The sequence below is a fragment of the Thamnophis sirtalis genome, unplaced genomic scaffold (genome assembly GCF_051295495.1).
Source record: "Thamnophis sirtalis isolate CommonGarterSnake01/CBP01778 unplaced genomic scaffold, rThaSir2_p1.2 scaffold_2, whole genome shotgun sequence".
NCBI classification, from domain to species: domain Eukaryota; kingdom Metazoa; phylum Chordata; class Lepidosauria; order Squamata; family Natricidae; genus Thamnophis; species Thamnophis sirtalis.
The window spans coordinates 41102225-41127841 of record NW_028261382.1 but is presented as its reverse complement, the minus strand read 5'-3'; the positions used below and the strand labels follow the sequence as shown (position 1 = coordinate 41127841).

Here is a 25617-nt window from a genome sequence, read left to right as displayed (position 1 = left end):
AACAAAAAGGTGGAGGGGGAAGAACATCGCAGAACTCATGGGATGAGTAGGAACAGGAGGAGTAGTGAATATTTTGGAAGGATGAAAAGACGTATCTTACTGTGGCATTTTTTTGCCCACCCACCGAGAAATTGTGCTGACTTACAGCCGTTGTGAAACTCCCACAATTGTGGCCTTGGGGAAGAGACCCAAGCTGTTTATTTGGAGACAAAGCTATTTAAGAATAGATCACAAAATAGTGACGACTTCAGAGAAGGAAACACAGCAATTTCTTACTGTGACGAAGTCCCCAGGTGAAGTCACTCCAAGGTGACGCAGAACACACAAACACACACACACAGAGAGATTTTGTTCATTTAAGGGAAACTGAAAGGGGAAGAGAGATCCAGGATTCTGCAGAAGGAAGGAGCTCTGGGGTAAATTCCAGAATTACAGAGAGCTGGGAAGCTTCTGGGAAAGTGAATCCTAAGGAGAATGGTCATTGCCAGCTTTGTAAGAAAGGAAATCAAACGATCTAAAACTTTCAATGCTTCTGCATCCCTTTTTTTCTCTCTCTCTCTGCAAAAGCGGGCATTTAAAAACTTCCAAGGCTCCTAGGAGAACCTTCCAGCAAAACTTCTGGCCCAGCAGATCCAGAGCATCGGGATCAAAGAGATCTCCGGCAAGCACTTCCTTTAGCAGGCAGCTTGGCCTGGAGTCAGGCTGGATTTGAACCCGGCTCAGCTGCAAAAACAACATTGCCGGGCAGCAATTCTTCATACGGTGGGAGGATAACAAAGGAACACCCTCCTTGCCTGCTGAAAAAAGAGCAGGAGGAACCGCACACTTCCAAGATTGAAGAATCTTCAAATACATTTTTAAAAGGATTAAAAAGCAAGATGGAGATATGATGGAAAGGGGGCAGGAAGTGAGAAGGAAATCGAGACCCTGGTTTTATGCAAAAGATCCCCCCCCCTGCACAGAAGAAGGAGGGTGAAGGGATCACTTGAGAGTAGGTTTTTAGGAAATCTCTGACTTTTTAGAGGAAGTAAATTGAGACCACCATCTTAGGATCTCCCTGCATGGAAAAGGAAGGGAGAGAGAGAGAAAGAAAGAGAGAGAGAGAGAAAAAAAGATCACTTTCGGTTTTGGCAAAGGGTTTGGGGGTTTTTTTGGCCACTTTTTGAGGAAGCAAACTGAGACCCCCGTTTTAGGCACAAGACCCCAAGGAGGGAAGGAGGGAGAAGGGGATCGCTTTGGATTAGAATTTGGGGAGGTTCCTGCCACTTTTTGAAGAGGCAAAAAAGAAACAACCATCTTATGCAAAGGATCCCCCCCCCAAACGGAAAGGATCACTTAGGATCAGATTTTAGGAGATTCCTGACACTTTTTGAGGGCAAAATACTTGCAATCCTATGCAAAGGACCCCCCCCTCCCCAAACGGGAGAAAGGATCACTTAGGATCAGATTTTAGGAGATTCCTGACACTTTTGGAGGGCAAAATACTTGCAATCCTATGCAAAGGACCCCCTCCCTCCGCAAAAGGGAGAAAGGATCACTTAGGATCAGATTTTAGGAGATTCCTGACACTTTTTGAGGGCAAAATACTTGCAATCCTATGCAAAGGAACCCCCCCCCAAAAGAAAAAACCGGAAGAGGGAGAAGGGATCAGATTTTAGGAGTTCCCTGCCACTTAAAGAGACGCGGACCACAGGCCAAGGATCCCCCCCAACCCCTACATTCCAGAGGGGGAAGGAGATCACGGTGGATCCCAGGAGATCCCTGCCAGGAAGGGAAGGAAGGGGGGGTCAAAATGCCTCCCCTCCAAGCCAGGAAAGCTGGTTTTAACGAGCCAAGGACCCAAGTTTATTGAAGCTCCCTCCCTCCTTGTAGGAGATGCCCCTTCCCCAAAACGAGAGGAGGAGGGGGGGCTCCAGGAAACTCGGGCAAAAAAGGGGGGGCTCCGTCCTGATTGAGCCTCCTCTGGGGGGGTCGCAAGGCTCCGCCCCCGGGACATGGGGGGAGGGGGCCCGGGGGTCGCCCCTCCACGTGGGGAGGGAGAAAAGGGGAGGAGGGGCTTCCCCCCCCTTTCCCGCCCCGCGTCTCCTTTGGCCCCCGAGGGCCGAGGCGAGGCCGGCGGGCCCGGGAGGAAACAATGCTCGAGGGGGAAGCGGCCTCGCCCGGGCAGGAAGGGCCGGCGCTGTTCGCGGGGCGGGCGGACGGGGGGGGGAAGGTGGAAGGAAGAAGGGGCCTGCCGGGGATTCCCGGGCCTCGGGTGGGCCGAAGCGCGACGATGGAGCCCGTTAAAGTCGAAAGGGGAAAAAAAAACCTTTTCCGGGGTCTTTCCGGGGGTCGAAGCCGACTTTGGCCTCGCCCGGCCCGGCTTGGCGCGCTACGCGAGTCCCCGGCTTCGCCCCGGCCGACTAGGCCTCGACCGGAACTTGCCCGCCTCCTCACGCCCCCTTCTTCCCCTTCAGGCCGCCAGGCGCAAAAACCCTCCGGAGGCCCACGAAGAGCCGCTCCGAAGCCCCAGATACCCGCCTCCGCCGCGCCGTCGCCGCCGCTGCCGCCGGTTCCCGGGAATCGCCTCATAAAAGTAAAGCGGGGATTATCTGGGAGGGGAGGGGGAGGGAGGAGGAGGAGGCGGGGCCGGCTCTTAAAGGGGCCGCGCGCCATTTTCTCCTCGCCTTTTTTTTTTTTTTTTTACCTCAGCCGCCGCCACACACGCACACTGACAACTGAAGCCAGCGCGGGCGACGCTCCGCCCCCACTCGCCCACGTGACGCGCGGAGGGCGGGGCCGCGCGCGCGGAATGGAGGTGGGGGGGGGAAAAACCACTCCCGGCGTCAAGTGGCCGCGGCACGCCCCCCTTCGCCCGCGGGATAGCGGCCAGCGCGCCTGCGCGCGGGGGCGGGGGGGAAAGAAGGAAGATGAGGTGCGGTTTCCCCCTCCCCCTCTTTCCTTCCCTGTGTTTGTTTTCCTCGGTTCTTCCCCTCTTTTGGCCCCGCCTCCGAGCACGTGACTCTGTTTGGCTCCCTCTCCCCCCCCCCCATCATCGTTTCTCCTGCAAACTTATCCTCCTTTCATGGGAGCCTTTTGTGGGAAAGAAAGAGAAGGGATAGATAGTTCCGGTTCCCGTGCGACAGGCCTCCCACAATGCGGGGGTTGCGGCGCACGTTTGAAAAGCAAAATAATCCGGCGAACGGGCAAAATCCTCTACCGATCGTTCGTCTCCCTCCTGGTTAAATTTTGGAACTTTTGCGGGTTCTTTTTTTTTAAAAAAATATTTAATTTGGAGCTTTGGCTAACCCCGCCACTCTGCGGCCTTCCCTTGAGAACCGGACGTGTCGGGCGTAGAGAACGCCTCTCGGGCCCGTCCTCTTGGGCTTTCCAATATGGCCGCCAGAGCCAGGCGCTTTTCTCTTCGTGGTTTCCCCCTTGCTTCCGGTCAGCTGACTCTTCCCCAACTTCCTCTCCTTAGCGTTTCGCCCGTCTCGTAGGGCAGGGAGGCGTGGCCATGGCCACGTGACCGGCGCGCGGGCGGCTCCGGCGGCGGCCATGTTGTGCGGCCCTAAGGGCGGCCGGGCCAGGAGCCTTGCCCGGCCATGGCGGGCTCCGCTTCCTCTTCCTCCGCCGCCGTCGCCGCCTCGTCGTCGTCCTCCCCCTCTTCCTCTTCTCCCTCCACCTCTTCGCCCGTCCCGTCCAGCAACTGGCTTTCCGGGGTGAACGTGGTGCTGGTGATGGCCTACGGGAGCCTGGTGAGGCCAATCCGCGACCCCTCGGACGCCTTTCGCCTTCGCCCTTCCCTTCATGAGGGGGTGGGGAAGGAAGGGTGGGACTACAGAGCCCATCGCCCCCAGCCGCTGCGGCTTCGGGGATGGAAACCCAGCAAGGCGGGGGGTTGGAGAGGGAAAGAAACTGGGTGGGAGGGGGAGGTGCCCTGGACGATGGGCTTTGTAGTCCATGGGGAGGGAGGTTTTAGCTTGGGTGATGGGAGTTGGAGTCTTCAGCTTTCGAAAGAGACGTCAGATCGTCCATTTGATTTATTATTAATAATATTAATATAGTTCATAATACATGCCTTATATATGAAATATACATGTATGTATATATATGTACGTGTAAGTATGTATATGTACACACACGCTACATATATGTATGTATATACTATGTACACACTATATATATATACACACACATACACATTGTGTGTGTGTAGATATATACTATATACACACTGTATATATATATATATCTACATATATACTATATACGCACACTATATATATATATATATATTTATTTATTTATCAGCACAAATAAAAAACACACATACATATACATACACAGACACACACACACATACGCTATATATGTGTGTGTGTAGATATATACTATATACGCTATATATATATATATATATATATATATATATATATATATATATATATATATATATATATATACACACATACATATATATATATATATACATACATATATATATATATATACATATATATATATTTAAAGTCACAACCCCTGGTATGCCCAAATATGGGAGGAAGATCACCACTTCCACTCTCTGTCTTCGGCTCGTCACAAGAGACCATCCAGACAGAAACCCAATATTTTTTACTGCATAAATATAACAAAATATACATATATACTATATACACACACTATATATATATAGTGTATACATGAACATGTTATATTTATGTATATACACACACATACACACTATATATATATATGTGTGTGTGTAGATATATACTATATGCACACAGTGTGTGTGTATGTGTGTGTGTGTGTATATATATATATGTGTGTGTGTGTGTGTGTTTTATTTGTGCTGATAAATAAATCTCCCTTTATTTATTTATCAGCACAAATAAAAACCACAAATATAACAAAGGCAAGAGTAAAAATGTTGGGTTTCTGTCGTGATGGACTCTTGTGACGAGCCGATGGACAGATGATGGAAGCAGTTAGCTTCCTCCCATAATTGGGGCTTACCAGGGGTTGTAAAAATCTAATATATATATATATGTATATGTATATATGTATATACTATACACACACATACACACACAGAGACATGTGTTTGTGTATGTATGTGTCCAGTATACAGGTATACATGTAGATGCATGCATGTAGGGAAGCAGTTTGCTCCTTCCCATGTTTGGGCATCGCAGGAGCCAAGGTGGCGCAGTGGTTAAATGCAGCACTGCAGGCTACTGCTAGATCAGCAGGTCAGCGGTTCAAATCTCACCGGCTCAGGGTTGACTCAGCCTTCCATCCTTCCGAGGTGGGTAAAATGAGGACCCAGATTGTTGGGGGCAATATGCTGACTCTCTGTAAACCGCTTAGAGAGGGCTGAAAGGCCTATGAAGCGGTATACAAGTCTACTGCTATTGCTATTGCTATTGCTATTGCTATTTGACAAAGGAAAAAAAAAATGTTGTGTTTATGTACAGTATATCACAGAAGTGAGCCCAGACCCTCACATTTTGACAATATTGAAGTGCATGTTTTAAAGTGTGTGTTTGTGTGTGTGTGTGAGTGAGTGACACACTGTACAGACACACGTCAGAGATGTCAGAATTTACTGCCTTGCATGGGAAGACGGGTGGCCTTCAAAACAATTTTGTGCAGCCATGCTGGGGGGGGGGGGGCGACCCACCCCTGGCCCGGAGTTGGAGCTGTGGCCTCACGATCAGGAGGTTTGTGAGTTCGATCCTAGGAATAGGCAGATGTTTCTCCCTCTGGGCAGGTTGAGAATATACCGTATCTGCTGAACAAAACTCCGCCCTGGCGACGGGAAAGGCATCTGGCCCTTAAATGCTCTGCTAGCTCCATTCAGTTGCCCAAGACCCCCCCCCCCCTTCCCCGCGAGGGATGATGGGGTCATTAAAGGAAGATGATAATAATTGTCACTATTTCATGCTGGTTTTTCTCAGTGGAGGAGGGTGTTCAAACTTTGGTATCTCAACCTTCCCGGGCCATCTCGGGCCCCTGTGAGGTCAGCTAGGCTGCCCCTTCTTGCAGCTGGGGAGGGTCCCCTCTGCGTCTCCTGCCTCCTCTCTTCCTCGGGACCCTCACCGGCCCTCCCCTCTCCCCCCCCCTTCCAGGTCTTCGTCCTGCTCTTCATCTTCGTCAAGAGGCAGATCATGCGCTTCGCCATGAAGTCTCGCCGGGGCCCCCACGTGCCGGTGGGTCAACACGCCCCCAAGGTTGGTGGACCAGCTGTTGTCTTTTCCCATCCGGATTTGTTTTTTTGGGGGGGGGGGCTTTGGGAATTCACCTGGCGTCCCCCCCCCTTGATTTCGGCCTTAAAAAATGAATCTTAAAAGCAGTGAAAAATCTTGGGGCCCCATTCCAGACAATGGCAATATTCTCTCAGATGCGGAGAGTGGGGGGCTCAAAAGGGACCCCCGAGGGGGAAGGCTCCTTGCGCTGCTCTGCGATTGGGGGGGTTTCTTTCAGACGTTTTGTGACCCAACTAGGTAACATCATCAGTGCTGGAAGGGTGTGGGAAGCTAATCTTTGTCTCCTCCCTCCCCCCCATCTCTCCATTCCCCCTCTTCCTCTCTCTCTTTCTCCCTTCTCTCTTTCTCTCTCTCCCTTCTCTCTTTCTCTCTCTCTATCTCCCTTCCCTCTTTCTTTCTCCCTTCTCTCTTTCTCTCTCTTTCTACCTTCCTTCTCTTTCTCCCTTCCCTCTCTTTCTCCCTTCCCTCTCTTTCTCCCTTTTCTCTTTCTCTCTTTCTCCCTTCTCTTTCCCCCTTTTCTCTTTTTCCCTTCCCTCTTTCTCCCTTCTCTCTTTCTTTCTCCCTTCTCTTTCCCCTTTTTCTCTTTCTCCTTCTCTCTCCCTTCTCGCTTTCTCTCTCTTTCTCCCTTCTCTTTCCCCTTTTTCTCTTTCTCCCTTCTCTCTTTCTCTTTCTCCCTTCTCTTTCCCCTTTTTCTCTTTTTCCCTTCCCTCTTTCTCCCTTCTCTCTTTCTTTCTTTCTTTCTTTCTTTCTCTCTTTCTTTCTCCCTTCTCTCTTTCTCCCTTCCCTCTCTCTCTCGTTTCTATTTCTCCCTCCGTTCAGGGACTCAAGGAGGAGATTGACATCCGACTCTCCCGGGTTCAGGACATCAGATACGAGCCTCGGCTGCTGCAGTACAGCGACACTCGGCTGCTACAACTCGAGTCGCCTAGAAACCCATGTACTGGAGTCCGGAATCTGCGGGTGGGTGGGCGGGCGGGGGGACGAGGGCAGAAGCCCAGGAGACCCCCCAAGTAACCTGCTCCCCCCCCCCTGTCTCCTTTCCAGTCCCTTACGACTACGTCTATCGGATGAAGGCTTTGGACGCCATCCGAGACACAGGTAAAAAACGAGGAGGGGGCCCCGCAGAGCAACTGGGGGGGGGGTGTTGCATTCGGTTTCATTTCAGCTGACCTGCCCCCCCCCCCCCGGTTGGGCAACATGGGCTGTGAGAAGATAACAGAGTAGGGGGCAAGGGAGGGGGGGGTTATAAAACTGGGTTTTATAGATGACCTTGTTAGACGTGTCAGTTAAAGGCATCAAGTTGGAAACCAGGAGTTTGTGAGTTCTAGTCCCGCCTTAGCCAGGAAAGCCAGTTGGGTGACTTTGGGCCAATCACCAGGAGTTTCTGAGTTCTAGTCCCGCCTTAGGCATGAAAGCCAGTTGAGTGACGTTGAGCCAATCACCAGGAGTTTGTGAGTTCTAGTCCCGCCTTAGCCAGGAAAGCCAGCTGGGTGACTTTGGGTCAATCACCAGGAGTTTGTGAGTTCTAGTCCCGCCTTAGCTAGGAAAGCCAGCTGGCTGACTTTGGGCCAATCACCAGGAGTTTGTGAGTTCTAGTCCCGCCTTAGGCATGAAAGCCAGTTGAGTGACGTTGAGCCAATCACCAGGAGTTTGTGAGTTCTAGTCCCGCCTTAGCCAGGAAAGCCAGCTGGGTGACTTTGGGCCAATCACCAGGAGTTTGTGAGTTCTAGTCCCGCCTTAGGCATGAAAGCCAGTTGAGTGACGTTGAGCCAATCACCAGGAGGTTGTGAGTTCTAGTCCCGCCTTAGGCAGGGACACGCGGTACACATGTCCCTTCCACGCTTCCCTCCGCAGAGATCCCCTACTCGATGGAGGGCCGGTACCCCAAGTTGCTGGTGGAGAAAAACTTCCAGGCTTACCTGATGGATCTCCGGAACTCCAGCAGCCCCTTGAAAGGGTTGCGGAAGACGCTGATCGATGCCCTCCTGGACGGGTACGAGAAGGCCCGCTACGGGACAGGGGTAAGGTCCCACACACACACACACACACACACCTGCCTTCCAGGGCTGAAAGGTGGTTGGGGAGAGTGTGGGGGGGGGTGTTTGTCTGTCTCAGTTCAGGCAGCTTTATAAAAAACATTTATAAATGTTTTTTTCTCTCTCTTTCTGCCCCAGGCGTTCGGCAAAGTGGAATTCCTCAAGTTTAAGGAGGCCTTGAATGAGCTGGTCACAATGTGAGTTGAACCCTGGGAGTTTTTAAGGAGAGGTTGGATAAGCCTTGGTCTGAAGCGGTGCAGGGTTTCCTGCCCAGGCAGAGGGTTGGACTAGAAGGCCTCCAAGGTCCCTTCCAACTCTGTTATCCTATTGTCTATTCTATTCTCCATTCTCTATTCATTCCATTATTTTATTCTATATTCTATTCTTCTCTTCTTCATTCCATTCTATTCTATTCTTCATTCCATTATTCTATTCTATATTCTATTCTTTAGACTATTCTTTATTTTCTTCTCTTCTTCATTCCATTATTCTATTCTATATTCTATTCTATCTTATTCCATTGTATTCTTTATTCTATTCTTTATTGTCCTCTTCATTCTATTATTCTAGTCTCTTTTCTTCGTTCCATTATTCTCTTCTTGTATATTCTATTATAATCTTTCTTTTATTCTATTCTTTCATTCTCTATTCTCTTCTTCATTCCATTATTCTATTTTATTATTCTATATTCTATTCTTTAGTCTATTCTTTCTTTTCTTCTCTTCATTCCATTATTCTATTCTATATTCTATTCTTATTCTATTGTATTCTTTATTCTATTCTTTATTGTCCTCTTAATTCTATTCTATTCTCTCTTCTTCATTCCATTATTCTAGTCTATTCTTCTATATTCTATTATAATCTTTATTTTATTCTATTCTTTCATACTCTATTCTATTTTATTCTTCATCCCATTATTCTATTCTATTATTTTATATTCTATTCTTTAGTCTATTCTTTCTTTTCTTCTCTTCATTCCATTATTCTATTCTATATTCTATATTCTATTCTATCTTATTCTATTCTTTATTCTTTATTGTTCTCTTCATTCTCTTCTTGTATATTCTATTATAATCTTTATTTTATTCTATTCTTTCATTCTCTCTTCTCTTCTTCATTCCATTCTTCAATTCTATTATTCTATATTCTATTCTTTAGTCTATTCTTTCTTTTCTTCTCTTCATTCCATTATTCTATTCTATATTCTATTCTTATTCTATTGTATTCTTTATTCTTTATTGTCCTCTTCATTCTTTTATTCTATTCTCTCTTCTTCATTCCATTATTATATTCTATTCTTCCATTCTAATCTTTATTTTATTCTCTTCTTTCATTCTCTGTTCTCTTCTTCATTCCATTATTCTATTATATTCTTCTGTTCTCGACTCTAACCGTCGCCCCTTCTTCTTCCCACAGCATCAAAGCCCGGGGCGAGAGCAGCCAGCGCCAGCACCAGTCGGCGGCCAAGGACCTCACTCTCTCCTCCGACTCCTCCAGCCCAACCATTCAGGTCACCTACCTCCCTTCCAGCCAGAAGAGCAAGCGAGCCAAGCACTTCCTGGAACTCAAGAGTTTCAAAGACAACTACAACACTCTGGAAAGCACCCTGTGACATTCCTGTCCCCCCCCCCCTTTTGCTCAGGATGGGCACAACTATTCCCTCCCTCCCCCCCTTTCTCTCCCCAAATCTGGACCAAAAGATCTGGGCTCGCCTCAAATCCCCTTCGGTGGCTTCTGTGTTTCGAAGCCTTGCTGTGAAAATATCGTGGGGTGGAAGTAAGGTTGGAGAAAGACCTCCCTTCCTTCCTTCCTTCCTTGCTTCCTTTCCTTCCTTCCTTCCTTTCCTTCCTTCCTTCCTTCCTTCCTTTCCTTCCTTCCTTTCCTTCCTTTCCTTCCTTCCTTTCCTTCCTTTCCTTCCTTCCTTTCCTTCCTTCCTTCCTTCCTTCCTTTCCTTCCTTCCTTCCTTCCTTCCTTCCTTCCCCCCCTTCCTTCCTTCCTTCCTTCCTTCCCCCCCTTCCTTCCTTCCTTCCTTCCTTCCTTCCCCCCCTTCCTTCCTTCCTTCCTTCCTTCCTTCCCCCCCCTTCCTTCCTTCCTTCCTTCCTTCCTTCCTTCCCCCCCTTCGAAACAACCGTGGATGGTTTTTTAAATAAGCCTCTCCTTTCCCCGTGCCCCTTTATTCTTCATTTTTTCCTCATTTTTGTTTCCCTCCGCCTCTTAATTTATTGACTAAAGACTCGTTCTCCCAGCATGCCGAACAAACCCCGGATCGGGCCGAGTCGTACGAGACTTTTGGCCCGCTCCGGGGAAAAAAAATCTTACCTTGGACTTTTCGACGGCACCCTGCTGATCTTGGCCAGAAAGCAGCTTTGCTCCCCGTAGGGGAAACTACCGGACGTCGTCGTGCTGCGGCTGACGCGAGAGAGAAGGTCCCCGCGGCGCGTGGGGCGTTTCCGGGGCGGCCTTTCCCACGCTCCGCCCGCGGGGGATCGTCCGAGAGAGAGAGAGAGAACATTTTTGGGGTGTCCTCTTTTTACACTTCAGGGCAGGAAAGCACTTCAAGAGCCACCCCTTCTGCGTGGCACCGTGCCCCCGTGTCCTTCGGGGAGGTGGCACCTTTCGAACCTCGCTCCTGAACCGGCTCGCTCAGGGTCTTCTCTTTTGAGTTGGGCTGTTTGAAATAAAACGGGCCATTTGCCTCGCAAAGACACACTTCCTTTGCCTTTTGTTGTTGTTGTTGTTAGATGGTTGCAAAAATCTCTTCCAGAGTAAGGAAACTTGGTTTGAGTGGGTAGGAAAGTGGGGGGGGGGGGGGAGAAATAACCACAATTTATCGTCATGGGTTTTTTCCATCCTGCTGGGCGAAAACCCCAGGCGAAAGTTGGCTTGAAAACTCAACATAGTAAACTAAGATCGTGCCATTTTAAAAAAAAAAACGTTTTCATTTTGTGGATATATATGTGTGTGTGTGTGTGTTGTATTTGTGCTGATAAATAAATAAAGGGAGACTAGTATAGATCTATTTCAAGCTATTTAGCTCTCATCAGCTAGCCATAATACAGCACAGGTTCAAATCCCAGTAAGGGTATGGCTAGCTGACGAGAGCTAAATAGCTTGAAATAGATCTATACTAGTCTCCCTTTATTTATCAGCACAAATACAACACAAATGTAACAAAGGCAACAGTAAAAATAATGGCTTTCTGTCGTGATGGTCTCTTGTGACGAGCCGATGGACAGAGAATGGAAGCAGTGAGCTTCCTCCCATATGTGGGCATACCAGGGGTTGTGACTTTTATATATATATATATATATATGTGCTATATTACATCTTAGGCAAACGTCTTAGCCATTAAGCCACAAGTTCTCCTCCTTATCAGCTGAAGCCAGGGAAGAAGGTATATATTTAGTGTCACAACCCCTGGTAAGCCCCAATTATGGGAGGAAGCTAACAGCTTCCATTCTCTGTCCATCGGCTCGTCACAAGAGACCATCCAGACAGAAACCCAATATTTTTACTGTTGCCTTTGTTACATTTGTGTTGTATTTGTGCTGATAAATAAATAAAGGGAGACTAGTATAGATCTATTTCAAGCTATTTAGCTCTCATCAGCTAGGCAAGGACTTTGTTCCACCCGATGAGAAGGAGGAAGGACTCCCTGGAGAAGAGCCTCATGCTGGGAACGATGGAGGGCAAAAGAAGAAGGAGGGGACGGCAGAGAAGGAGGGGGCTGGATGGAGTCCCCGAAGCAGCCGGCCTGAGCTTCAATGGACTCCAGAGGATGGGAGAGGACAGGAGGCCTGGAGGAACGTGGTCCAGGGGGGTCATGATGGGTCGGATACAACTTCGCAACCAGCAACAACAGTGGTCGAACTTGGGTCTATTTGGGTGCCTCTTGGGAGCTGAACCCATCTCAGCCAGCAGGAGGCGCCTCTCTCCAAGCGATGGAAAATTTCGCACTCGGCTTTTCAGAGTGCAAAACTTTGGATTTCACCAAGCATTCTTTGAAGCAAAGATCTTTTTTTTTAATGGTTTCTGGCAGGTTTGGCGAAATTTGGAAGATGATAGATAGATAGATAGATAGATAGATAGATAGATAGATAGATAGATAGATAGATAGATGATAGATAGATGATAGATAGGTGAGGTAGATAGGTAGATGATAGATTAGATAGATAAATTAGATAGATAGATGATAAATAGGTAGATAGACAGGCGAAGACTAGAACTCTCTGACTCCCGGTGATTGGCCCAAAGTCACCCAGCCAGTTTTCATGCCTAAGGCGGGACTAGAACTCCCAATCTCCCAGCGATTGGCCCAAAGTCAACCCAGCTGACGTTCTTATGTAAGGCAGGACTAGAACTCTCTGTCTCCCGGGGATTGGCCCAAAGTCACCCAGCCGGTTTTCATGCCTAAGGTGGGACTAGAACTCCCAATCTCCCAGCGATTGGCCCAAAGTCAACCCAGCTGACGTTCTTGTGTAAGGCAGGACTAGAACTCTCTGTCTCCCGGGGATTGGCCCAAAGTCACCCAGGCGGCTTTCATGCCGGTGTATGGACTAGAATTCCCAATTTCTTTCTGTTTAGCCTGATGCCAAGCGACTCTCAAATTTACTGTTTATTCTTCCCTTCCTTCGGCAGCCTTCTCTTCATTTCCTCCCCATCCTGTCTTCGTTTAACTGAGGGCGGGGGGGGGGGGGGGTTGAGTGCTGAATTTGGAAGGGGAGCCGGGCTGTTTAGAAGCTGGGTGAGCCGATTTTTCTCTCCCCCCCCAACTCCCCGTGGTTCAAATTGTCCCGTTTTTAATTCTTATATGTAGAAATCTCAGCTTTTCCCCATTAAAAAAAAAAAGAGACTCCAACAAATCGTTATCTCCAAATTAATCTGCTCTCCAACTGGACCTTTCAAATCTCTTTAGATGGTTAGCATGGAAGCCAGATGACATCCAGCTTGAGGGCTCGTCAAATAATGGGTGGGGGGGGGAGAGGGCTGTTCCATTTTGAGGCCATCTTGTCAGTAAGTGGAATCAGCCCTCCGTGTGACGGGTCCAGGGGGCATCCAAGCGCCAAGGTCAACGGGGGAAGCTGGAAGGCCCACTAATAGCTTCGCGGGGTGGTTGAGAAACGCTTGGGACCAACCAACCAAGTTAGAGGGATAGTCCTCTTGGCCATCTCCCCTTGAAAAACGGTTGACACCCACCCACCCCTAAACTCCCATAATCTGGAGAAGGAAGATGGAAGTTTGAGTAGATCATCTTCAAGGGGCCTTGGAGGTCTTCTAGTCCAACCCCCTGCTCAAGCAGGACACCCTATGCCATTTCAGGCTGATGGATGTGCAGTCTCTTAACCCCACCCCCCACTCCCGTGATAAGGAAGGAAGGAAGGAAGGAAAATAGAATAACATAGCTGGAAGGGGTCTTGAAGGTCTTCTAGTCCAACCCCCTGCTCAAGCAGGAGACCATTTCAAATAAATGGATATCCAGTCTCTTCTTGAAAACCTCCAGTGATTAGGAAGGAAGGAAGGAAGGAAGGAAGGAAGGAAGGAAGGAAGGAAGGAAGGAAGGAAGGAAGGAAGGAAGGAGATGATAGATGGAAGGAAGGAAAGAGGGAAGGAAAGTGATGATAGAGCGAAAGGGAAGGAAAGAGTGGAGAGATGATGGATGGAAGGAAGGAAGGAAGGAAGGAAGAAAGGAAGGAAGGAAGGAAGGAAGGAGAGATATAGAGGAAAGGAAGGAAGGGAAGAGTGAAGGAAGGTGATGATAGAGAGAAAGATGGAAGGAAGGAAGGAAGTTAAGTAGAATAACAGAATAAAAGCGTTGGAAGGGCCCTTGGAGGTCTTCTAGTCCAACCCCCTACTCAAGCAGGAGAACAGACCATTTCAAATAAATGGACATCCAGTCTCTTCTTGAAAACCTCCAGTGATTAGGAAGGAAGGAAGGAAGGAAGATGATAGAGGGAAGGAAGAAAAGAGAGAAGGAAGGCGATGATAGAGGGAAAGATGGAAGGAAGGAAGGAAGGAAGGAAGGAAGGAAGGAGGGCAATGATAGAGGGAAGGAAGGAAGAAAAGTAGAATAACAGAATAAAAGCGTTGGAAGGGCCCTTGGAGGTCTTCTAGTCCAACCCCCTCCTCAAGCAGGAAACCTTAAGACCATTTCGGACAAACGCCTGTCCAGACTCCTCTTAAAAACCTCCAGTGATGGAGACCCACAACCTCTGGTGGTAAGCCGTTCCACTGGTTCGTTGCCCTCACTCTCAAAAAATTTCTCCTTAATTCCAAGTTGCTTCGCTCCTCGGTTAGTTTCCATCCATGGCTTCTCATCCTCTGCCCTCAGGGGCTTTGGAGAATAAATTGACCCCCCGCCCTTTGGGGCAGCCACTCCAATATTGGAAAGCTGTTCTTCCTTGCTCAAGGTCGATGGGGGCTTGCCCACCCAACCATGTGCCTTCAAAACATCCCGGGGCGACGTTGACCATCATCGGATGAAGGGAAGAGATCAATAAGCTAGCATTCCAGCTACACCAGGCATGGAACAAGGCTGGTGGGGTTTTGTTGGGGGTGGGGGGACTGAGAAGAATTGGAGTTGCACTAATGTCCGAGGACACGCGATACTAATTAGCCGAGATGAATCGAAGCTTGCACAGAAATACACCCATCCTCAAATTGGACGGGACTTCCTTTAAGCCATTTTAGGTTGCCATTTTTCCATCCTGGCTTAGTCGAAATAAAGCAGATTTATTTCTCTCTCTGTCTCTGCAACAGCTTCCACGTCCCCCCCTTCCAAAGCTAATTTCCCCCCTCCCTCACAAATACTTCTCAACCTAACCGTGGTTTTCCACAAACCACCAATGTTAGCTTGGGCTAAAGAAAGCCCAAACATCTGGAGACGATTTCAGAAGGAGGGACTCGATAAGTCTGCGGTGGCTCTGTGCGAGAAACTTTGCCCCGGGAAAATAGAAAGATAATATTATATAAATATACGTTTAAAGGATGATGTATGTGTAACTATTAAAATGGGAAATAAAATGAGGGAATTTAAGATGGTTATATAAACACAGAACTGGATTTTGCTCATACGCCATAACTTGTGATAGGTAAACACAACAGCGGAAAGAGGGAATGGAGAGAGGAGGAGAGGGAAGAGGGGAGGCGAAGGGAAGAAAGGAGAGGGAAAGAAGAAAGGGAAAAGGAGAGAGAGAAATGGAGGGGAAGTAAGAATAGGAGGGGGAAGAAGTGGGGAGAAGTAGGGGAGGGAGGGGGAAAGAAGAGGAGGAAAGAAAGAAGAGAAAAGGAGAGAAAGAAATCGAGGGGAAGTAAGGATAGGAGAGAAGGCAGGAGAGGGAGGGAAAGGAGGAGGAAAGAAAGAAGAGAAAAGGAGAAAGAAATCGAGGGGAAGAAAGGATAGGAGAGAAGGCAGGAGGGGGAAGAAGAGGGGAGGAGTAGGGGAGAGGGAGGGAAAGAAGAGGAGGAAAGAAAGAAGAGAAAAGGAGAGGGAAGAACAAGCAGGGTTATTGAAAATCAAGATGGACGCGTGGGATGGCACGGTTACATTTCTAACTTTAGGAGGAGAAATGAATTGTTTTGAATATGTTAAAAGATAACCTACATTATTCATAATAGCTATGAGATTGTATATTTGTGAACGTATGTATGAGAAATAAAAACAAAACTTTTAAAAAAGCTTTTAAAAGAAACTTTATGTTCCTTCTTAAAACTTCTTCAAGAAGTTTTAAAAAAGAAACTTTAAGTTTCCTCTTAAAACTTTTTAAAAGGAAACTTTAAGTTTCTTCTTAAAACTTTTTTAAAAAGAAACTTTAAGTTTCTTCTTAAAACTTTTTAAAAGGAAACTTTAAGTTTCTTCTTAAAACTTTTTAAAAGGAAACTTTAAGTTTCTTCTTAAAACTTTTTAAAAAGAAACTTTAAGTTTCTTAAAACTTTTTAAAAAAGAAACTTTAAGTTTCTTCTTAAAACTTCTTCAAGAAGTTTTAAAAAAGAAACTTTAAGTTTCTTCTTAAAACTTCTTCAAGAAGTTTTAAAAAAAGAAACTTTAAGTTTCTTCTTAAAACTTTTTAAAAGGAAACTTTAAGTTTCTTCTTAAAACTTTTTAAAAGGAAACTTTAAGTTTCTTCTTAAAACTTTTTAAAAGGAAACTTTAAGTTTCTTCTTAAAACTTTTAAAAAAGAAACTTTAAGCTTCTTCTTAAAACATTAAGTTTCTTCTTAAAACTTTTTAAAAAAGAAACTTTAAGTTTTTTCTTAAAACTTCTTAAAGAAGTGTTAAAAAAGAAACTCTCCCCCTGGGTTTCCTTCAGCCAGAAGGAGCCCACTGGTGCCCCCTTTCCCCCCACCCCACCCAAAAATGGGGCAAAAATAAGCTGGCCAGGCACCTGAATTTAAACCTCCATCTATCTCGTGGTTTTGAGTCAACCAGGGCATGGAGAGAGCTTGATGGGGTATTGATTTGAGGTGGGACCCCGAAAAAATCAATATGGATGATTGATCTTCCGGAGCGCAAGGGGTGGGTAGTGAAATGGGGCACAGCCATTCGCGCCTCTCCGGTGCCCGGAGGCACCCCGAGATGGTTATAAAGGGAAGAGGCTGCCGAAGCGGCAGAGGGATGCCAGGAAGGGTTACGACGGTGGCAGGTAAGTCGTAAAAGTGAGCAGAGGGATGGATCAAGGCGGGAAAACAGGCAGGGAGAAGGGAAATGAGGAAGGGCATTCTGTTTGTCCAGATTTCGGGCGTCTCCTGGGGCTGAGTTTGTTCTTGGCTTGGTCCAAAGTTTAATTTGGGAGGGAGCAGAGGCTGGGGGGAGGCTTGTCAATCTGCAGCTGGAGAGAGCCCCCCCTCCCCAATTCCCACGGCTGGCCTGGGTTGGCTGTTTAAAGGTAGACTGCAGCGGAATGCAGAGGTTCTGTTTTGATGGGATGATTCATCATTTGTCTCCCCTGAGTGTGGCGGCTAGCGTATAAATCTAAGCTAATCAGATCCTTCCTTTCTTCTCTATCCCTTTCTCCCCCTTTGCCTTTCTCCTTTCTTTCATTCCTTCCTTTCTTTCCCTTCGTCTTTCTCCACTATCCATCCATTCTCCACTATCCATCCATGAGCCAAGGTGGCGCAGTGGTTAAAAGCAGCACTGCAGGCTACTGCTAGATCAGCAGGTCAGCGGTTCAAATCTCACCGGCTCAGGGTTGACTCAGCCTTCCATCCTTCCGAGGTGGGTAAAATGAGGACCCAGATTGTTGGGGGCAATATGCTGACTCTCTGTAAACCGCTTAGAGAGGCCTGAAAGGCCTATGAAGCGGTATATAAGTCTACTGCTATTACTGCTATCTCCTCCTGTCCCTACCGCTTGTCTCCTTCCTTCCTTCCCTATCCATCCATCTCTCTCTACTTCCTTTCCTCCTTCCTTCCTTTCCTTTCTCTCTCCTCCCTTCCTTTCCTCCTTCCTTCTCTTTCCTTCCTCTCTCTTTCCTTCTCTCATTTCCTTCCTTCCTTTCCTTTCTCTCTTCTCCCTTCCATTCCTCCCTATCCCAAATTGCCGTCATCTTTCTCTCTCTCTCTCTCTCTCTTTTTTTGCAGATCCATCTTGGCCTGGAAAAGTCTCGGCGGTTTTTGGGGCGCCCGACTTCCCTCTGCCCATCCTCTGCCTGATATGTTTGATATTAGGTTGTTCTACTGCAAAACTCAACTAAATATCAAACATATTCTGACAGCGGCTGGGATCGTTCCACGGTCTTTCCAGAGCGTCCCCCTACACAGGGGGTTGGACTAGAAGACCTCCCGAGTCCCTTTCAACTCCGAAGAGACCTGGGTCTGTTCTGGGTCTTTCGAATGTCCTTTCTGGATTAACGAATAGTTATGCGAAAATATATGCAATTTCTTGTCTTCTCCTGCCATACCAGAAACGGCCACAAGAGAGCAGACCGTTTCAAGCTTGGAAATACACGGTTTCTATTCAATTTTAGGGTGTTTTCACCCCCTTTTTTGCATCTAGCAAGATGGGGGGGCTCAGGGCCCTCCCCAGTGTGGGATGCACCCGGATATGACCCCTGATTATTTTTATTTAGGCTAATTTTTGCAATTTCTTGTCTCCACCTGCCCTACTCAAAGTGGCCACTAGAGGGAAGGCTATTATCCTATATATAATTCCACTTTTGGGAGCGGGCGGGGGGGGGGGTAGGGGGTAATTGGGCTTTCTTGGGAGAAAATTAAAATAGCCTTTTGATTTTTTGATGAAAGAAATACCTTGCTTTGTTTAAATCACCGTGGGATTGTTTTTCCCGAAGGAAATTGACGATTGGATCGGTGGATGACAAAACATTGTGTATTATTTGCTAATTTTAGAGGCATCTTTGAATCTGATGCCTCTGAATCCAAAGAGAGATTCAGAAGTTATTCCTTTTCCATTCTGTCCCTTCTTTTTTTTCTTTTTCTCCTCCAAATCTTGGTCCTTCCCGTTCTTCCTTTTTCCATATCTGTCAGTCTTTCCTTCCTTCCTTCCTTCCTTCCTTCCTTCCTTCCCTCCCTCCCTCCCTCCCTCCCTCCCTCCTTCCTTCTTTCTTTCTTTCTTTCTTTCTTTCTTTCTTTCTTTTTCTTTCTTAGAATATCGAATAACAGAGTTGGAAGGGACCTTGGAGGTCTTCTAGTCCAACCCCCTGCCTAGGCAGAAAATCCTACACCACTTCAGACAAATGGATAATCCAACATCTTCTTAAAAACGTCCAGTGTTGGAGCATTTTACAACTTCTGGAGGCAACTTCTGTTCCACTGATTAATTGTTCTCTCTGTCAGGAAATTTCTCCTAAGTTGCTTCTCTCCTTGATTAGTTTCCACTCATTGCTTTTCTTTTCTTTCTTTCTTTCTTTCTTTCTTTCTTTCTTTCTTTCTTTCTTTCTTTCTTTCTTTCTTCCTTCCTTCCTTCCCCCTTCCCTTCCCTCCCCTCCCCTCCCTTCTCCTCCTCCTCTTCTTCTTCTTCTTCTTCTTTCTTTCTTTCTTTCTTCTTTCTTTCTTTCTTTCCTTGTATTCTTAGATTTAATTTTATTTTGTGGCTGAAACTCAATAAAGTTACACACAAACCAAAGGAAGAACAGTCCCCTTTTCTCTAGGTCCTACAGAACGGGACTGGATCATCTAAGATGCTAAGCCATGGTTTGTCGGATCGTGGCTTAGGAAATAAACCCCCAAGGGGTTGCGTTGGAACCCACCAGCTAAGCACGGCCACTGTTGTAACTCCGAAACGGTCCTTCGTCAAACAGTTGTAAGCCGAGGTCCCTGTCTTTTGCAGTCAGAGGCCTCCACAAAGCCTCAGAAGAACGCTGGAGCTGGGAGAGACCCCCCCAAAGGCCATCTAGTCCACCCTGCAGGAAAAACCAGCTCTGACATCCCCGGTGCTTGGCTTGAGAGAGTGGCCGTCTGCCCTGCCCTTCCTTCTCTCCAGGAACAAAGCTTTCACCCCACAGTCCTGTACACCCCCCCCCACTTAGGGAGGTCTATTATTAGCGGCCAGCTGTCCCCCCATTGGGGCCAAATATGGCCATTGTCCTCACCCTCCAACCATCTCCCTGGGCCTCGGAGGACAATGGAGGGAGGCAGGAGGGAGATTCGGGTGGTGGGTGGTGGTGAGGGCACTGCAGAATGATCGTGCCCCCCCCTCCCTGGGTGGTCAGATCCCAGAAAGGAAAGATTGGGGAGCCAGCTGGCAGGAGGAGCCCGCTATAAAAAGAGCAGAGGGTCAATCACCAGTTTGCAATTGCCCATTCTGTGCCCCTTTTGCCCCGTCGATCCCCCCTTCTTCTTCGCCCGCGGGCCCGCTACCTTTCCGGCACCATGGAAGCCATCAAGAAAAAGATGCAGATGCTTAAACTGGACAAGGAGAATGCCTTAGACCGGGCTGAGCAGGCAGAAACGGAGCAGAAACACGCCGAGGAGAGGAGCAAACAGGTGGGGCCAGGATTAAACTCGGTTTAGGGCCCCCCCGAAAGCCGGTTCGAGGCTCCTAGCACCAGCTGGGCTCGCCTGGATTAAAGCGATGCCCACTTGGGCTTGCGTCCGTCCTACCTCGCAGGGCTGTTGTGTGGGTACGGACCGACAAGAGGAGGGGGTGGAGTGGCAATTTTGAGAGTCAGGACACCTGTAGGCTTTTATTCTTTTTTTCCCTGGCTTGGGGCAAATAATTCTCACTTCTTAGCCAGCTAAAATTCATCGTTTTTTTTCCCCTGATTAAAAAAAGCATCCCCAAAATTGGTTAATTGTCCTATAAAGGAATCTGGGGTTTAGAATAAAATAATCCCACGGCCCTCCATGCCAGGAATGCCCAATTTTGGGATTATTGCATTAATAGGAATCTTTATCAGCCCCCCACAAAAAAAATGCTAGCACAAATATTCCCGCTTTGATTAAAATTCTTCTGGCGGTTTGAAGCTGCACTGGGCATTCGCTGGGAAAGCAAACTCTCTCCCAAATTTTACTTTTCGACTTCAAGAGGGCTGGAGAAAATCTTGCAAACGGGGCAAAGAAACGATATTTTTTTCCATCTCTCCTTCCCTAAAATGATGGACCTCGTGGTTAGAATGTAAACCAGACAGATGGCTCCATCGGTAAAATGTCCCAGTAGAAATGCCCACTGGTCAAACTGGGGAGAAAGGTAAAACTTTGGAAAGATCCGTCATCTCATTTTGAAAAGTGTTTTATTCCTGTTTTGGAGCAAAGAAGAGGAGGTAACAAGGGATTTGAAGTCCCTTCGGTTTAGCCAAGCGAATGAAAACCTCACGAAAAGTTTGGTGGGCAAAATAAGTTTCAAAGCTGGCCAATTATTTTAATTTTTATTAAAACAGAAACAAAAAGCTGAATTTTTGGATGAGGCAGCTAGTAGGCTGGACCTCAGGGAGGTGGGCAAAAGATTTGGGGATAACTTTTGTCAGAATGTGACTTCGGGAAAAAGGCAATTTTAAACGGCCTTCCGTGACGGATAAATAGATAACTATTTTCTCTGGAAGCCACTTCAACAAAAGCGTAACCAAGGGAGGCAACAGATCTATTTTCTTTTCACTTGGGGTGGACCGAACCTTTTAAGGTTCTGACTTCCAGGCGGTGTAAAATAAAAAATAAAAAAAAATTGGCATGCAGTCAAAGGAAGGAAAGGAGGGCTGAATCAAGAGATTACGAATTAAGCGATGAGCTCGAGAATGGAAAAGCGCTGGCATCTTTTCGCCTCGGGCAAAGACAATTGAGGGTAGATGCGATGGCATTTTATTTTATTTAAAAAAAATATTTCTGTATTAAAGAAATATTTCCGTGCTGCCCATTTCTCCCCAAGGTCTTTGCAAAAAACAGCAAAAGAAAGATCAGGGGAAAAAATTCTTTTCATTCCTTCCAGAGGGCAGGAGAGAAAATTAAGGAGTTGTCAAGTTAAGTTAAGAAGTTAGTAAACTAACCTAAAATTTAAGTTAAAATGAAGTTAAGAAGTTAGTAAACTAACCTAAAATTTAAGTTAAAATGAAGTTAAGAAGTTAGTAAACTAACCTAAAATTTAAGTTAAAATGAAGTTAAGAAGTTAGTAAACTAACCTAAAATTTCAGTTAAAATGAAGTTAAGAAGTTAGTAAACTAACCTAAAATTTAAGTTAAAATGAAGTTAAGAAGTTAGTAAACTAACCTAAAATTTAAGTTAAGTTAGTAAACTAACCTAAAATTTAAGTTACGTTAAGTAAACTTAAGTTAATAAACTAACCTAAACTTTAAATTAAGTAAAGTTAAGTAAAGTTAAGTTAGTAAACTAACCTAAAATTTAAGTTGAGTTAAGTTAAGTTAAGTAAAGTTAAGTTAGTAAACTAACCTAAACTTTAAGTTAAGTAAAGTTGGGTAAAGTTTAGTAAACTAACCTAAAATTTGAGTTGTTAAGTTAAGTTAGTAAACTAACCTAAAATTTAAGTTGAGTTAAGTTAAGAATTTAGTAAACTAACCTAAAATTTAAGTTGAGTTAAGTTAAGAATTTAGTAAACGAACCTATAATTTAAGTTGAATTAAGTTAAGTTAGTAAACTAACCTAAACTTTAAGTTAAGTAAAGTTAAGTAAAGTTAAGTTAAGTTAATAAACTAACCTAAACTTTAAGTAAAGTTGGGTAAAGTAAAGTTTAGTAAACGAACCTAAAATTTAAGTTAAGTTAGTAAGCTAACCAAAAATTTGAGTTGAGTTAGTAAAGTGAAATAAAATTAAGTTGCGTTGAGTTCAGTTTAGTAAAGGAAAATTTAAGTTGAGTTGAGCTGAATTAAGTTAGTAAAGGAAAAAGTAAGTTAAGTCAATGAACTAAGCTAAAATTTAAGTAATTAAGTTAGTAAAGTAGAGTAAAGTTCAACTTGAGTTGAACTAAGTGAAATTAGTAAAGTAAAATTAGTTAAGGCAGAAAAGTAAAGTTAAATTAAGTTAAGACGTTAAGGCAATTTTTATGTTAGGAATTTTTTCCCGCTAAGTGGCTGGAGAGTGGCATGAAAGGCCCAGTAAGGCGATGGCCGCTTGGTCTTTGAATGTGGAGCTGGGCAGTCACTTGGCATGGATGCTGGAATTTTGAAGACCGGCCCGAGGAGGGGGTTAGACTAGATGGCCTCAGGTAACCTAGCCAACTCTGGGACGCTAAATTAATTGATCGGGCTTAGCCACAAGACTGTTTGTCCAGATGGGAGAAGAGAAGAGGAGGCTATGAGAGACAGAGAGGCAGAGAGGGAGGGAGGGAGGAAGGAAGGAAAGGAGAGAGAGAGAAAGAAAAAGAAAGGAAAGGAAGGAAGGGACATTGGAATAGAGAGAGAGAGAGGAAAGGAGAGAGAGAGGAAGAAAAAGAAAGGAAAGGAAGGAAGGGACGGAGGAATGGAGAGAGAGAGGAAGGAAGAAGGAAAGGAAGGAAGGAAAGGAGAGAGAAAGAAAAAGAAAGAAAGAAATAGAAAGAAGGAAGGAAGGGATGGAGGAATAGAGAGAGAGAGGAAGGAAGGAAAGGAGAGAGAGTGAAAGAAAGAAATTAAAGGAAGGAAGGGACGGAGGAATGGAGAGAGAGAGGAAGGAAGAAGGAAGGAAAGGAGACAGAGTGAAAGAAAAAGAAATAAAAGGAAGGAAGGGACGGAGGAATGGAGAGAGAGAGGAAGGAAGAAGGAAGGAAAGGAGACAGAGTGAAAGAAAAAGAAATAAAAGGAAGGAAGGGACGGAGGAATGGAGAGAGAGAGGAAGGAAGAAGGAAAGGAAGGAAGGAAAGGAGAGAGAGTGAAAGAAAGAAAAAGAAAGAAAGAAGGGGGAGGGATGAAGAGAGAGAGAGGAAGGAAGGACAGAAGAATGGGAAGGAAGGAAGGAAAGGAGAGAGAAAGTAAAGAGAAAGAAAGAAGGGAGTAAGGGAGAGAGGGAGGAATAGAGAGTGTGGAAGGAAGGAAAGGAGAGAGAGAGTGAGAGAAAGAAAGACATAAAGAAAAAGAAAGAAGGAAGAGGGACGGAGGAACAGAGAGAGAGAGGAAGGAAGGAAGGAAGAAAAAAGAGTGAAAGAAAGAGAGAGAGAAAGAAAGAGTTTCTGTGCCCTTAGCACTCTTCGGTCTGATTGTTTTGCAAACCCTTTAACCTAAGAATTGCGGTTGAGTTATTCCTCCTCCTTCTCCCCACTTGGCGCCTTCTGCACATGTTCAGAGGCAATGCAGGGAGTTTTCTCCTCTGCTGCGTGTTTAGGAAACACAGGCTCAAGAAGAAGCCTTTTCATCATATTCAGCCACAGCTCTCATGTGCCAAGGAACCAGCCTGGTACTCGGCGTATGCTCAGAGGCCTGTTGCCCGTTGCCAGCGAATTCTGGGATTCGGTCTCCTTCCTCTCACTGGGGATGGGTGCAAGGGGGCAAATGCTCAGGTTGGCATAGATGTGGCGTGGCACTCCGTGGGCAGAGAGGAAGACTCTGCAAAGACTTATTTAGCCTCGCTGAGCTAAGCCTTGGCAGGGAAGAGATGGAGGGATGGGGGGGGGCTCATACTCTGCGAGGTTTTGGGGTGAGCATGCAGCTGACAATAGGCTGGAGGGGGGGGGAAGGACTCTCCCCTCCCTGCCCATTTTTTTTTTATTTGCAGGCAAAGCTCAGGTTACACAACGACACAAACACACACACACACACAGAGGAAGGCGATTAGCTGGCATGATTGGATGAGGATGAAGTGCCTCTGAGCTTTGTGTGCAAAGCTCCCCTCTTCAGAACGATGCCATCCTGGGTTATTGTGACATTTTAAAGAGGATAGCCTTAAAGTTTTGATATTTTTCTGTAGCCTGCCCAGAATCGCCTTATAGGGGTGATGGGTGGCAGAGAATGTTAAAGAATAGAATAGAATAGAGAATAGAATGTAACAGCGGAGAACAACAGAATAGAATATTAGAATAGAATAAAGAATAGAATATAACAGTAGATTAAGAATGGAATAGAGGAATAGAATGAAATAGAAAATAAAATAAAGAATAGACTATAACAGAATAGAATAGAGGAATAGAATAAAATTATAAAATAGAATAGAGTACAGAATAGAACATAACAGAATAGAATAAACATTGGAGAATAGAATTGGAGATGGAATAGAATAGAATAAACATAGGAGAATAGAATTGGAGATGGAATAGAATAGAATAGAGGAATAGAATGAAATAGAAAATAAAATAGAATAAAGAATAGAATATAACAGTAGAGAATAGTAGAATAGAATATAATAGAATAGAGGAATAGAATAAAATATAGAATAGGATAGAATAAAGAATATAACAAAATAGAATAAATATTGGAGAATAGAATTAGAGATGGAATAGAATAGAATAGAGGAATAGAATGAAATAGAAAATAAAATAAAGAATAGAATATAATAGTAGCGCAAAACAGAATAGAATATAACAGAAAGAATAGAAGAATGGAATAAAATAGAATAGAATAAAGAATAGAATATAACAAAATAGAATAGAATAAATATTGGAGAATAGAATTGGAGATGGAATAGAATAGAATGAAATAGAAAATAAAATAGAATGAGGAATAGAATATAACAGAGGGAGGGAGGGAGAAATATGAGAGGGAGGGAGGGAGGAAGGAAGGAAAAAAAAAGATGGATGGGAGGAGAGGAAGGAAGGGAGGAGTGAGGGAGGAAAGGAAGGAGGAATGGAGGGAGGGAGAAATATGAGAGGGAGGAGGACGGAAGGAAAGAAAAAAGATGGATGGGAGAGAGGGAAGGAAGGGGGAGGAGGGAGGAAAGGAAGGAAGGATGGAGGGAGGGAGAAATATGAGAGGGAGGGAGGAGGACGGAAGGGAAAGAAAAAAGATGGATGGGAGAGAGGAAGAAAGG

General features: G+C 45.7%; 3 protein-coding genes across 5 annotated transcripts in view; 2 read left to right on the top strand and 1 right to left on the bottom strand.

The window, feature by feature from the left end:
* Positions 1-2610, bottom strand: part of UBAP2L (ubiquitin associated protein 2 like) — a 39422-nt gene extending 36812 nt beyond the window's left edge. For 2 of the 3 annotated variants that reach the window (XM_087705091.1, XM_087705093.1), the window contains exon 1: positions 2521-2610. The gene's annotated coding sequence lies outside the window, so the exon portion shown is untranslated. Of the gene's footprint in view, positions 1-2308; positions 2331-2520 lie in introns of those variants that run through there. The other variant, XM_087705092.1, reaches the window with a different exon arrangement.
* A 904-nt stretch (positions 2611-3514) lies between these two features.
* LTAP1 (lipid transport auxiliary protein 1) lies at positions 3515-9973 on the top strand. Its single transcript, XM_087705095.1, has 7 exons — positions 3515-3737; positions 6114-6215; positions 7071-7188; positions 7296-7349; positions 8106-8272; positions 8426-8484; positions 9704-9973. The coding sequence occupies exons 1-7, from the start codon at positions 3585-3587 to the stop codon at positions 9897-9899; spliced, it is 849 nt and encodes a 282-aa protein (XP_087561221.1). The 5' UTR covers positions 3515-3584; the 3' UTR covers positions 9900-9973.
* A 9972-nt stretch (positions 9974-19945) lies between these two features.
* LOC148048671 (uncharacterized) overlaps positions 19946-25617 on the top strand; it is a 6242-nt gene continuing 570 nt past the window's right edge. Inside the window, exon 1 of the mRNA XM_087705097.1 lies at positions 19946-20223. Coding sequence (XP_087561223.1) covers positions 20110-20223 — 114 coding nt within the window. The 5' untranslated portion in view covers positions 19946-20109. The remainder of the gene's footprint in view (positions 20224-25617) is intronic.